Source organism: Micropterus dolomieu, linkage group LG10 (genome assembly GCF_021292245.1).
Source record: "Micropterus dolomieu isolate WLL.071019.BEF.003 ecotype Adirondacks linkage group LG10, ASM2129224v1, whole genome shotgun sequence".
NCBI classification, from domain to species: Eukaryota; Metazoa; Chordata; class Actinopteri; order Centrarchiformes; family Centrarchidae; genus Micropterus; species Micropterus dolomieu.
In genome coordinates, this window is record NC_060159.1 from 20,484,690 (window position 1) to 20,499,386 (window position 14,697).

At 39.0% G+C, this 14,697-nt stretch overlaps 1 protein-coding gene across 3 annotated transcripts in view; it reads left to right on the plus strand.

Moving 5' to 3' along the window:
* The first annotated feature begins 316 nt into the window (after nt 1–316).
* The window catches only part of fntb (farnesyltransferase, CAAX box, beta), a 25,767-nt gene continuing 11,386 nt past the window's right edge, over nt 317–14,697 (plus strand). Inside the window, exons 1-6 of one of the 3 annotated variants that reach the window (XR_006826914.1) lie at nt 317–677; nt 1,817–1,881; nt 5,905–5,977; nt 6,853–6,944; nt 11,959–12,105; nt 13,916–13,999. Coding sequence is in view for 2 of the 3 variants with exons in the window: in XM_046061498.1 (XP_045917454.1) it covers nt 579–677; nt 1,817–1,881; nt 5,905–5,977; nt 6,853–6,944; nt 11,959–12,105; nt 13,916–13,999 (560 nt within the window). In the remaining variant the exon portion in view is untranslated. The remainder of the gene's footprint in view (nt 678–1,816; nt 1,882–5,904; nt 5,978–6,852; nt 6,945–11,958; nt 12,106–13,915; nt 14,000–14,697) is intronic. The other 2 variants (XM_046061498.1, XM_046061499.1) reach the window with 2 other exon arrangements.

Genomic DNA, 14,697 nt, shown 5'->3' on the forward strand with positions numbered 1-14,697 from the left:
CATCAGGCCCTCTCATGGTCCCTGGCCACAGGGGAGTCACCAGCTTTGTCTGGATGGTAAACCAGTCTTGACAACAGACAAAGTAGAAGAAGGCTGTCTGTAACTTTGTGTCAGGCTATATTTATATAAAAATGTGAACGTTTATTCTTCAGAACCACTTTTGAGGATTTATTTTGCAGGATCACACCACTTCCGGTACTATTGTGTTTAGTTTGCAGATCGACGGTGCGCGGCAGCAGTGCTTCTTTCTTCGTCAGTGGCACAAACACCTATGAGAGCAATATGGATTAAATTAAACCGGGACACGGAACAGTCAGACGTATAGTCACTCGTTAACTCATAATTTGCAATAAAACTAACGTCAAACACTTTTTCAAGAGGTTGTGAGTGGCAGTGTGCCGTATTTCACACTAAAGCGAATGAAAGAGGTTTGTTCCCTTGGAGACGCCGTAGCGGGTGTGCGCGCAGTTTCCGCCCACTACAATCTCGGCAGGAAGTGAGCAGGAGTCCGCTGAAAGTGAGCGAACTATCAAAACAAACTAAAAGCATCCCTGCAGTTCACGGGTCATATTATCAACATGGACGGTGTGGCGACGTCTTTGCGGTGCTTCAGTGAGCGCCATCCCGCAGAAATGTTCGTGGACGACGGGGTGGAGACTGTGACTTCAGTGGAGCAGGTGAGCGGAGGCAGATAATGTGGGCTAATGCTAATGCTAATGTGATTGAGTGGCAGCTTTCTACTCTGGATGGAGGCGCGTCTGGAAAAGTGTGACACAGATTCAACTGTCACTGTCGTAACCTCCCCTCATTCGGCTCATCGATTAGAAAAAAAATTGGGAAACTGCTTCGCGCACATTATCTCGCTGTGCTTTAGCTAGCCTAAATTAGCAAACTTGAGCTTTTAGGTAGCTAGCTTTGTATCTTAAAGAGATTAACTTAAATATGCATTAACTTAACTGCTAGTTAAGCAACTTAAACAGTTAAGCCCGGGTACGACAGACCATGTGACTTTATTGTAAGGCTTTTAATGAGACTCCAACGAACAGCTGCACATCAATTAGATATTTTAAGCTCTTGACTTGCAGTTAATTAGTGTGTGGTTAATTCATGCCGTAGTAATGCGTTAAGAGCCACGTGAAAGAATAGTGACCCCTTAACTCTCCAAGACGAAGGAGTTTTCCAATTGAGATCTTTGGTGATATTAGGTAATCGCATCCAGCGTAATCTGCTAATATTATTTAATTGTTTACTTTTTCATATTTAAATTGGGGACAGTGCATGTTCGTCAAACATTGTCATTTTATAAACACTGATGTAAATGTGCTGAGGTTAGCTGAACAGCTAATTTGAACCCATCAGCTAAGTATGAAGTGCCACAGAAGTGCCAAATATAAGTTTGAGGTAATTTAGAAACCCTGTGGCTCTTGTTTATCTTACAATTGTAAAAAATCATGTTTAGTACATACACATACATACACATTTCATCATGATATGATAATCAGCATCAGGTTTATTGCCAGGTACATTTTCACACATGAGGAATTTGCCTTGGTAAATGTTGGTGCTTAACAGTATACACATAAATATATAAATATAAATCTAGTAAAGAGATCAATCAGCACAATGCAACACATGTGATGTTTGTAGTTTTAAGTGTGCTCTACAAACAGAACCTACCTCTGCTCTGCGTTTGACTAATGGAAATGACTAGCTGATAAAAGGCAGGTTATGTTATTGATATTCTTTAGCTCACGATGACCTTCATAATGACTGTTTTCACTCTCCTCTTTCCTGCCCCTTTTTCTTTTATAACTAGAAAAAAGTGGAACGCTGCATTGAAGAAGTCATCAGTGTGTACAAGCAAACACACAGCGTACCACTGTAAGTATCCAGGGTGTCAGCATGCTGCAGAACATTTGTGCTGCTACAGCTCATGAGCAGCTTCTTAACAAAAAGAACAAGTTCCTACAAGTGGATGCACAGTGTGCAATCTTGAATGTGGTTGAGTTTGGAGTTGAGTTTTTCTACTGTAATACAACTTCAGACTTGAAAAGTGCCCAAGCTACATGATCATAGTTAAAAATAAGTTTGGTTTTGTAGTGCTGTTCCATTAGGTCTACGTTATTTTGACATCAGTGGTTGTGATGATGTTCCATAGTGTTTACCGTCATTCACCCTAACACCTGACAAGAAAATCTCCTCCTAGAAGTAAACCCCGGCCCTAAAGACATTCTCCTGAATGAAAAAAGTCTTTGCATTATATTAACCAGGGGAGATATAAACCATTGTTTTTCTTTAAAGGACTTGCAAAATATTATGAATCCTAAATATTAAGCATAAATTAATCAGATATTGGATTGTTTAAAGTGGAGTCTAAGGATATCCAGGACCTGAGGAATATCTGCTGCATCAATTTTAAAACTTAATAAAAAACTCATCATATGTGGGGTGGGAATCAGTAGAGGCCCCAGGATACAATATTATCACGATATTAGTGTCTCGATACGATATTATTGCAATTTTAAGTATATTGTGATGTATTTCAATTTAATACCTATTTTCAAACTTCAAATTATGTCACCACCATCTGTTTTATCTAAAAAGATACATTTGTTTGTTTATCTCACTTTTTCATTCCACTAGATGGTGCTGTTGAGTTTTCTAGTGGACTGAGCAATAGATTTTATTATTCTAGTACCAAAAAGTTAAATTCTCATGTGCAATTTATATAGTAAAAGATTGATACTTCACTGCGTCAGTGTATCAATAAAGTACTACTACGGAAAATATTGCGATACTGTGCTGTATCGATTTTTCCCGCCACCTCTAATCTTGGCTCTGTGTGTAGAGGATGGAAAATTAAGTAGCTCTACTTTTGCTTTAGACACGTGACTCTGTTAGGTCAGATATTAACACTAATTATGTAAAATCAGGACACCAAATTGGCCTCACCTCAACTCAGTATATCATAAAAGCCTTTTTATGCTGTACACAAAAATCCTTATCTGACCAACAAATTGGTTAGATAATGTGTAGCTGTAGTTAGCGATGATCATCTTTTCATAAGACTCTCATAGGGTTGGTTACATTTACTGCCATCATGAGACATTTCCAACAACACTGCTCACTGGCTGTGGCTGCTTTTGATTATGTATGGTTGCTGTTGTCTAAATGGTGTGTTGATCAGCCCACATACTCCACATACTGCTGTCAGTCCTCTCTTAATGAGGTGACTCATTTCATTTCTATGACAACTGCGTGGACCTGAATGTCACCAGCGTTGCAGCCAATGGGGGAATGTATTTGGCACTGTAAGAACATGAATGGTATTCATCAGTAGAGATCATGCACTTAGTAGTGATCACCTGCTTTCTGTTTGGCCTGCACTCACGGTTTAACACCTAGCAGGCAATGATAGGGGTGAGTGGGTTTTTGAGGTTAATTGCGGGCATCTTGCTTGAAAGGAAAGTGTCCAGGCTGTGGTAATTTTCTGGCCTGCTTGCCAGAATTTTAGCAGTTTAATCAGAATGGGTGACCCGGGTTTGATTCACACTGCACATCCACTAATGTGTCCTTGAGCAAGACACTAAACCCCTATTGGCTCTCGAGGTGTGTCGACCTCGGACATATATATAATAATTGTATGTCACTTTGGATAGAAACATCTGGAAATGTATGGATTCATTTTTGTTTTTTTTAAATTGATGCTGATGTGTAATATTTTCCCACCCACATGTACCAAATCAAAAATGGATTATGGATATGGACAAATACTGGTGCAAATACTGTCTTAATTCAAGTGGTTTTAAAACAAGACAAAAATCGAGCAACAAAAATCTGTTGATAATTTGACGGTGGTATTAAGTAGACAAAAATCATTACTGAAGAAAAAAAGAAAGGCGGTTTTTGTGGCCTTTATATTGAATATATTTTTAGGTGCTATTGGCCTGAAACAAAGTACATAAGGAAGGCAATCCCAAAGTGCATTCAAGTTGACTTCTGCTATTAATGAAATAATGCAAGGGGGAAAAATCTACTATTTAGTGAATTTACAATCAGGAATTTAGAAATATTGAAGCCAGGAATCCAACTTCCCCCACCGCAACTCCAGCCCTGTAAAAAATGTTTGACCAGATACCAAAACAGCTTTTTTTACATTATGTTTGTTCATATTCTTTCAACTCCTTAGATATATCTTCACACTGCCATGAATATCATTTTAGTGGAGAAAATCCCTCAGTTTTGTTTTGATGCAATTTTAATGCTTTTTATTTTCCAAACTTAAAAACAGTCACTGTTTAAGACACTCTAAAGAATATCAAAGTCAGACCTTTACGTTAGCACCATGGCTAATGTGTATGTGATTGTGGATCACAGTAATCCTCAGGTTGTTAAAACCCCCTAATTCCCCAAAACACAACTGAGCTACATCCCCGTGTACTACACACAAAAGTCACAAAACAAGGACCGTTGCAAAAGTGGCCAAACATGCTGCTACAACGAACATGAGGCAAATAAAAATAATGATTTTTAAAGCTGCTATCTCTGCCAAAACAAAACGTACAATTTTAATAGAAACTGAGATGGTAAGAGATGTATGTCACTGTTGTTTATACCTTAGCCTCAAACATCAGTGTTTGCTCTCTATTGTCTCTTTTTCAGATGCTTGTTCTGCTCAACTTGAGACGGAGATTATTGGTGTAATTTACTTGCACAATCGTCTATAGCCAGGTCTGCCCCTAAACATTTAAACAGCCACATTGAATCCTTGATGAGCATAACTGGTGGGCGGACTGGCTTTTAGCGGCTTAGCATTGGTCCTTGGGCAGCGATCTGTGACTAACCCTGTGTAGGTAGAGTGTAATTACATCGTCGTCATAGCGAACGCTGCATGAAAAGGGCAGGTAGTGAATAGGACTGGGTGGGTGGTGAGGAGGGAGGGGGTGTCATCTGTCTTTGACTCACTGACACACATATTGTCGTACACTCTGTGTGTGTTAAAAGATGCAGATGAAAGTTGCACACTGACATTAAAAAGATGGAGGGGAACAGTGTGTGACTTCTGCTGCTGTAACACTGAACTCCCACTGCTTGGGAATCAATAAAGCGTTATCTCATTTTAGTTTCATGATTTATTTTAATAGGGTAGGGTAATAGGGTAAGTATGTATAATGGAGTAATACCACATACCGCAGCATTAATAATCCAATCAAGTTTGCAGTGTTTATCTCTAGATCTGCCTTTTATACAAATGCACAAAACAAAAAAAATACATCCAATGATACAAAACAGAAAACATAATCTCCTCTCATCTTTCAGTTTTTACAGATTTTCACATGAAATACTGGGACACCTGACAGAAATAAATCAGTTTGAAGTCATGTGTTTGTTCTGCTGGATTTGATGCTCCTTTTTCTACTTTGTTCTTAATGAGGACAGGCCAGAATATTCCCCCGCTGAAAGAAAGTGAATAAAAGATTAGGAGGAAAATGCAAAGGAGCCGCTAATTAGGAGGCGCCGAAAAAAACTAAAAATATCTAAGTAAGTAAATAAAAGAAATGCTGATACACCGCACTGCCTGCACTCTGTTTCTCTCAGATTTTGTGGTAAAGTTTTATTTACAAATACACTAAAAAATGAAAGTATAATTGACTATGATGGAGCGAGAATCGAGCAAAGAGATTACCTGGTGGACAGCTGATTGCTTAAAACATAAAACCATTTTTCATGTCTATGAAGATTCTCAGTCATCCAGGTCATGTTGTGTTATGACCTGAGGTCACAATAGCAAAAGCCTGTAATAATAGCATTTCTGCAAGCGGGAGTGAATAGAGCCCCTTCTTTAAACTGTTTTTTTTTTTTTTTATTTGTGATTGATCATTCTCTCCTTTGTTTGGTCTTCAGGCCAACGTTGTTGCGGGAACAACACTACCAATATCTCAAGAAGGGTTTACGTCACTTATCAGATGCTTATGAGGTACGATATCACACTTCCAGCCGGCAAAGAACACACGTTAAAACATCTGGCATGGCCATTTGAGCGCATGTTAAACCTCATGACACATACAGTACAACCGAGCACTGAAGTTCACTCAGAGGTCGTATTAGTTCCTCTGTGTCAGTAATAACCAGTAACACTCGCTGCCTCTGGATAGATGTCTGATTGGCTCTCTCTGCTTTAGATAGAAATACCATTGTATGGAAAGTTATGCTTGTCTGCTCCTGGGAAGGTCACCTCTCTTACTGTGTGTTAAAAATGTACATTATGCTTGTTCAAATTTTTGCAGCTGCCCACAGCCAGCCAGAATATAGACCAAAGTAACTCACACTGGCTAGAAAAGAGAGAGATTTGTTTTGTGCCCACCAGCTCAGAATCATACTGATTTGACTTTAGACCTTTCATTGTTTCCTTTGAAGCCAGATTGACAGCAAGTGTGTTTATGTGCTGTTACTGTGAAGTACTTATATTTCCAAGTAAACATTGCAACGACATTGCAAAGTATTGGATGGAAATTAGAAGCTGAGTCATGATATTATTTAACAAAGACATCACTCTATTGTTTTTCTCTATTATACTACACCACAAATTATAATTATATTCTATCATAACACCACATATATTTACCAAACTGAAAAGAAGTGGTGTGATATTTTTGTGGTGACTGAGTTTGTCAGCTCTATCGTTTTCCTCCCGTAGGCTCGGCCTCTCCTCTGTGTCTGTGTGGCAGACTTGTGTGCTCTCGTCTCTGTCTCAGACTGACTGATCTCACCATCTCGTTTATTGCTATAATTGGTCATCTGATGCCCATCTTATCATGTGATGTGTGTGTCTGTCTGTCTCTGTGCGGGTAGTGTCTGGATGCTAGCAGACCGTGGCTCTGTTTCTGGATTCTTCACAGTCTGGAGTTACTAGAGGAGCCCATTCCTGCTGCTGTCGCCACAGAGTGAGTCACACTCACACTCTCCACCTAGACTTTTACCAAGGGGCAAAAATGGAGCCAAATAAAAACCTGTGCACTGCCAAAAACTTTATTTGTTCCCATTGCATAGTTATCATAACAATTAACTGCAGCAGCTACACCTAAAGTGTGTGTGTGTGTGTGTGTGTGAGAGAAATACCCTTCCCACATGGTCTTATAAGGCACAGTCTATTTTTATTTGATTTATTTATGGATCTGCAAGAACATGCAGTCTGAAGGATAACATGGTAAAGTGACAACTTTTATTTCCAACACTGTCCCAAGATTGTTAAAGACATTCACCAGAATCGGCATTATTGCCAAGTAGGTTTAGACATGCATGGAATTTGATTTGGTCACTTTGTTCATTACAGTAAATATAAAATACTAAATTGACAAGGGATACAAAAATGAAATGCGTAACCTAAAATGAAACAACAGAATCTTGAAAACAAAACTACCTCGGTTGTAACGATCCCCCACCCCGCCACCCAAAAAAATAGAATTAAACAGATTTTTTTAAATTAATAGTAACTACTTTATTTTTAAATAAAAAGATCTTATTTTTGTCTACTTCATATTTTGTGTGTGTTTAAATATATTTTAAAAAGAGCTTCAGGCTACATTATTCACTCGAGGCACGGTGCTGTACGTGACGCACGCTGGCCCTGGTGCTAGAGTCAAAAATACCCTTGCAGTGGTAAAGTAGCTTGTGCCAGAAAATTACTTCTTACATACAGTATAACATTTCAAACCAAGAACTTTGTCTTCTCTCCCAGGCTCTGAATATAAAGTCTGCCACTAAAACACAACTCTTGTGTTGTTGGGTATTTTTTTATAATCATCCAACCAGAATAAATTGTCAGAGACGGAAAGAACATTTTACTAAAAAGTGAACTCTTGAATGATCATATAATGAGCAATAAATCACAAAGATTATTAGCTATTTTTCTAGCGATACTAATCAGAGACTTCATAATTAACTGCAACAATCAATCTTAATTCTCGTCTATAATCAAACACCCACAGTGATTAATAATATTATATAATAAAATAATTAATAATCATGGTTCTGAAGAAGGAGTGAAATCAATGTTTTTCCTCAAATTATCACGACCGATGATTGTGATTAGCAGGTGTAATGACAGTGTTGAGCAGAGTAGGCAGGTGTGTAATTCTATACATGTTTATGCAGCTGGAACTTCAAACTGTGTCTGTGTTGCTGCCACAAAAATGTCACTTGATTAAATTACTGCACGCTGAAAGTAACACTGCAAACCCCATAGCAAGTAGCGACGCCGGACAGCCAGCCCACACTGTCATGATTACTGCGAGGCGTGCCAACACACCGGCTGGCACTGCCCAGCGCCAATGTGACGCCCTCGTGCTCACACACACAAACACACAGGCCCTGTTTAAGGATTTATAACAATGCATCCTACAACAGATTGCTTTCTCTGTCCCAGTGAAATGTACACTGTTCTCAGGTCAGTATTGGCACCAGACTGGTTTGCCAAAGTAATGTAGTTAATGTAGGTTTCTCTTCCAACTCAGTTGGCTCAAGGCACGCTCGCAATTTTGTGATTTCTTTCCATGGAGGAGGATGAAGAGGACATTCATGAGAGGAGCAGCCTGGTGCGCAGAGGCTACAAAGAAAGGAAACTGGTTGAAATGGCTTGTGCTCAGTGTCACATCAGCTGCAGGGAACTAAGTCAATGATGCTTTAGTGGATTGAAACTATTGTTTGTGTGTGTATAAAGTGTGTAAGAGAAGTGGTTCATCCACATGAGGTTATTAGAGATTATTTTCTTGAGGAACATAGATGCACAGAACTGCAAAGACAGGTCATCAGGGACAATAAGATAAGAGAAATATTTATTATGCATTTCTGGAAACTTGTCTTTAGCTTCACCAGGTTCATTAAAAGACATTAAAAACATCAAATACACATAACACAGAACACATACGACCAATTCATTTAAACACAGAAACCAATTGGAGCTTTCAAGTACACCGGTTATCTCTTATGAATTTATCAAAGCAATTGTGCGAGGGATAAAATAATTTTTTTAAAGGTTTTTTTGTCGCCCTGGGTACTCTATAACGCCTTCCTGAGGGGAGCTTGTCAAATTCAGCAAACTGGGGATGTGAAGGATCCCCCACGGTTCGTTGTGCTTTCTGCCTGCAGTGGAGCACATAAATCTCACTCAGCTGTCTCTGTGATTTACGTATTATTTTCCCAGCCATATTCACAATCCTAGTCAATTTGGACCTATTTTTAGATTACCATACTCTCCACAAGATTTCTGTAGACCAACTCTAGGGTATTTTCGCTTACAGAGAAGCTGTCAACTTCCTCAATACAACACAGCTCAAATATTACTGGTACAGTAATTAAATTTGTGTCAGAGGTTCCAGTACTCCCAGTAAGAGAGAGAGAGAGAAGCATACAAAGACAACACCAACAGAACATAAAATCAGGATCGCCTCCAATCCATATCAGTCGTAATCCGTCTAGTCCTCAAAGGCACTTAAAGAGGTAGTATGCTTTTTGGCTTTTTCTCTGTCCTTTAATGAGTTATACACCTTATTTGGTTTGCAAAGTGAAAAAGCCCAAAGTCCACCCCAAAGGGAGTTCCCATCTCCCACAGAAAATACTGCTCTGAACTGCTTGAAAACAGCTTGTTTGTAGTCCAGCCGTTTCCCTTTCATCCCTGCGCGTCATATAACGCTCGCCAAGCCGCTACTCCAACACGCCCTCAAAAACACTGGTGGAAAAACACTGAGCTGCAGCACACACCTCTCCTCTCCCTTCCAAACACTAGCTACCCTCCAGACACTCAATGGACATAAAGTTGTTACTGTGATGTAGAGACAGAGCTCAGTTAAAACTTTATGGATGAAAAATACTTTTGTTACAGATTAATAACTCACCACTCTGAAACTCTTGCTCCAGTCCATGTTATTAAGCTGGTAAGGGATATACAGCTGTATATACCCGCACTTCTCTGCTTCTTATTGGCTAGTAGTCCTTAGCTGGGAACTGCGCATGTGCAACTCCCAACAAAGATCATTTAGAGACACGATGTATCACTCTATAGCTAAAACAAAGCGTTCAACACAGGGTGAAAATAGGAGCTTCAGCAATGTACAGTATGACAAAAAATATGGTGTTTTTTGAAAATTAAACCTAAATAGGATTTTGAACCTGAGAATGAGCATAACATGACCTCTTTAAGATGACTGCTGTCTTATAACATGTTGTTTTTGGATCGTAAAGGAAACTTTGTTGTAAGTTTGGGGTCTTCTCATCTGTTTTTATACAGAGTTAGACACATTCACACAAATCTGTCCTGTACAACCTCTACCAAAAACCCAGCAGCTCTGTTGGGGGTTAGTGGAAGAGAAGAGAGGGTTACTCAAACCATAAGTGACAACGTTTTAGTCTTCCGTTCGGTCTGTTCCCAAATTGACGGACCTAATCATATTTAGATGGTGTCTTTTGTTAGAAAAGCAAGGGATGTTTTATGTTTTATTTTATTTAAATTGAACAAACTCTGTTTCTTTTTCTGTGTTCAGGGCACTTTTTTTATAAACTACACCAACAAGAATTATGTATCAAAACCATACACTGTATAAAAGAAGTGGACGGAGTCATTGTGACGTCACACTGGTTTGTGGACTACCGTTCTGAAGCCTCGAATTTGGCATGTTGGCTGTCACCATCTTGGTTTATTGGAACCAGACACCAGATGTGACCTTATTTGGACGAGTGGGTTGCGCTAGCCAGATTGGTTAGCAAGGTGCATCTGTAATTCACGTTAATTGTGGTTTTAAACGGTATGCTGATTTTGGCTAGCGAAAAACAGGTTTAAAACAAAATGTAGTTACTTAACAGAAACAATTAAAAGTCAACTCCTAAGCTTTTACAACGTTGCTGGTTAAATGTACACATTGCTGTGTATACACACGCCTCTATCCTGATTGACAGGTTGAATGGTAGCGACTTGTCTATCACCAGACAGCCACGCCCTAAAGCCTACCTTGCTATAAGATAAGATAGACTTTAATTTTCGTCCAAATGGGACCATAATTCACTAAATTAACATCTTGCTGTGTTGAAGAAGACTTGAAACTAGCGACTGAGATCATAAACTCATTAGGAAAGTGTTTATTGAGTTAATACATCAGGTGGGAAGTAGGTAGACCAATGCAATCAAGACTGTTTTTGCAACTAGTGGTGGCCATTAGAAAGAATGCAGGTTTAAGGCACTTCTGCATTGGCTTCACTTTTCAGACTCGGAGGTTCCCCCTTGATCAAAAGACACAAACTGAAACATAGACCTGTATGGGCAAGTCACATATCATCACTATCGCAATGCTGCTGTACCTGTTTTGCTTGCACCATCAGTATATACATGTGTAGCCTGCATAGATTTTTCAAAAGCGGCAAACCCTTTTGTGTCGGGCACATTTTATTTATACAACATAATAGTATGAGAAATAGTTTGTAGATTCCTCTGCTGTTAAAAGTTAGCCATATTTTTCAGATTAGACTTCCTTTCTTACTGCTACATTACTTGCCCTTCATGCTTTTTTTTAACCCTAGTTTTCTCAGACGCTCCTTCTGTTCCACAGCAGTAGCTTAAAGTAACCAAGCAAGTTATCAGTGATTTGTGAGTGGAGTTGTGTGAGGCAGGATTTCCAGTGCATTCAAACCCACCTCACACACAAAAAATGCATTTATTTATTTATTTTTTTTACAACCACTGTGTAACGCTCCCATCTTCAGCCCATAAATCTCCATTGGTTATGGTTACATAATCAGTACAGATGCATTAACCAAATATCCAGGAAACACTTGATCATCCTCCTTTTTGTTATCTGATATTTCAGTATTAGTGTTGAAACATTGAACTGCTCATTATGGTGTGTGTCTATTTGTGTAAGTACAATTAAACAAAATGTGGTCATAACCTTTTTGATCTTCTCTCTCCAGTGTGTGTCAGTTTCTGGCTCGCTGTCAGAGCCCAACGGGGGGCTTTGCCGGGGGACCAGGACAACACGCCCACCTCGCACCTACCTATGCTGCCGTCAATGCCCTCTGTATCATCGGCACAGAAGAGGCCTATAATGTTATAGACAGGTACAGTCATGCTCACATGACCAAATTCACCCCGCTGTCTTACACCACACCAAGTGGAAGTGAAGACACGGTGTTGGAAGAACACAGAAAGGTTTCTAGTAAAGCAGACTTCAAATGGACTAGCTGTTTTGTAATAAGACTCCTTCATACTTACGTGCCTGGATGTTTCCTTTGTTTTAATGCTGCTCTCGAGATAATGTAAAAATGCAGTCTGGTGACAAGTCACTGGGGTGGCAGTAGGAGGGGAAAAAAAGCATTCCAGACAAACTGTGCACATTTTCATAATTTTCAGTGATATGTGGCTGATGAAGTCTCTCAGCCTTTCAAAAAATCCAAACAGCTCAGCAGCTTTTAACGTACAGCATACATTTATTTGTCAGCAGAGTTTTTTGACTCCCAAAAAATCACGTCAACAATTTGTCATGGCAACTTTGTTGGAGAGATTTAAGTCAGAGATGCCCAATGTTCTATAAATAGTAGGATATACACAACAGTGTAAATATCAAATCACCTTAAGGGTATTGCAGTGGATTTATGCTAAAGTCTTGTGCAGTCGGAATGAAAGGCTTCAGATTATAAAATACCGTAAAACTTCAGTTAACAGCCCAAATCCCAAATAGACGCCAGTATCTCTTACTGGCCTGATGTGGCTACACGTTTTGCCAAATAAACACGGGTCTCAATTAGAAGCCTGGTCTGGGTTTTTAGAAGTTTTCTGGATGTATAAAGCCCACTGGGTCGTCTGCTTGAGCTAGTACTAAACTGCTTAGATTGTGCATACCAATCTAAATGATTAAACTTTTGCTAATGTGGACATGCTACACATCGTAAGATCAGTCGTGCGGTTAATTATATGGAAACGGTGAGCAACAAAGTAAAATTCATTCAGATTTACTGGAATGGTGAACAAGAGAGATGAAAAAAGTGGTGAGTCACTACATTTTGAAGCAATCAAAAAGTATAAATATGTGTCCATTATTTATATTCCTTTAGTCTCTAAGGTTCCACCGATCAAAAGAATGAATTGATCAATTGTTGTAGAGATCTCTCATATGATCTCTACAACAAATGAATCATTCATAATTGATATGTTATCCGATGGCCTAATTTTTATACAAGTAATATTTATACTGGTGAATAAACTTTTTAATAGTAGCCTACTTCCCATCTTGAGTGTGTGAGAGTTTTGCGCAAAAGGAATTGTCCCATAAAGACGCCTGTTCCAAGCATAGGCAGGGAGATTTCAGTAACTGAAGCAAATAAAAGAACAGGCTATTAATTTCAGTTTTACGGTGACTAAAACAAGCGCTTTTTACATTGTATCAGTTTGATGGTATAAAGTATAATGATAACCATGTTCACATTTCAAAGCGTTCAATCAGTGGCTGTATAATGATGTTTGAAATTAATTAATTAGTTAATTAAAGTATGCATTTAATGCCTTTGAGTATAATTACATTTTTCTGTATTATACTGTGATCTTGTAGGAGAACATTACGGTCATGTCTTCTTGTTGATGTTATTTAACCAGTAGCTGATTATAAGTGCATTATGACAACATTATACAACTTTTCGCTCCCCATATATGTATTTATATCTACAAACTGACAGGGTGAAACTACTAATGTTTAGAGTCGTGATTTCTGTGTTTACCTTTTATTAGTGCTTTAATTAAATTTGCTTAGAACTTCTTTCTCTCGCTTCATCTCACTCTATCCTGTTCCTGTTCTTTTTGTCACCGTATATCTCCTCCGTCTTCTTTTCTAATAACCACCACCACTCTGTCCTCCTTTCTTGACCTACTCTGCAGGGAGAAGCTCTTAGATTTCCTTTGGTCAGTGAAGCAGCCAGATGGTTCGTTTGTGATGCACGTCGGAGGGGAAGTTGATGTCAGGTGAGAGCCCCAGAAGATAACGCCGCCGCCGCCTCCCCCACCCTCTGCTCCTTCTCCCGGTGTAGTATTTCCCTTACAGGAGGATCCATGAATCACCAAACAATAGGTCACAGTTGAGAGCATAATTGGTATCCACTCTTTTTTTCATTATTGTGTATTTGTTGTGCGACAGTCAACAAATTTGCACATTTAGTCTTTTCACCACATAAGTAGGACATTTTACAGTACATCCCTTTTTATCTTCCTTTGAATTTTTTATGCTCTTTTGTTCCCCTTTGGTGTTGATAGAAAAGAAGAGAAATACCCACATCTCTCTTGCATTTTCATATTTGACTTTGTATGTGCGCGTGTGTTGCGCTTTCTCTCTTTGAATCTGCTATGTGGAGCAGTGGGTTTTTAATAAGCAGCTTTGACAGTGTCGTCTTCGGTTTCAACAAAGAAACTCAAAAGTCAAAGTTACTTTTTTCACTCTCGGCGGAGGCTGTTATCTGTTGCCAGCCAATTAATGTTCTGCTGTCATTATGCATTATTTAAACCCCTTCCCTCTCAGACGGGTTTGCCTCTCTGACACCATCCTGTGGAACTTTTTCATGAACAAAGAAAAAAAAAAAAAGAAAGCAAATGTTTTAACTTCTTTAAAGGGTTTAATTGGCCTACAAAGCATAAAGATTTGCTTAAACCCACTTTTCATTTTAAAG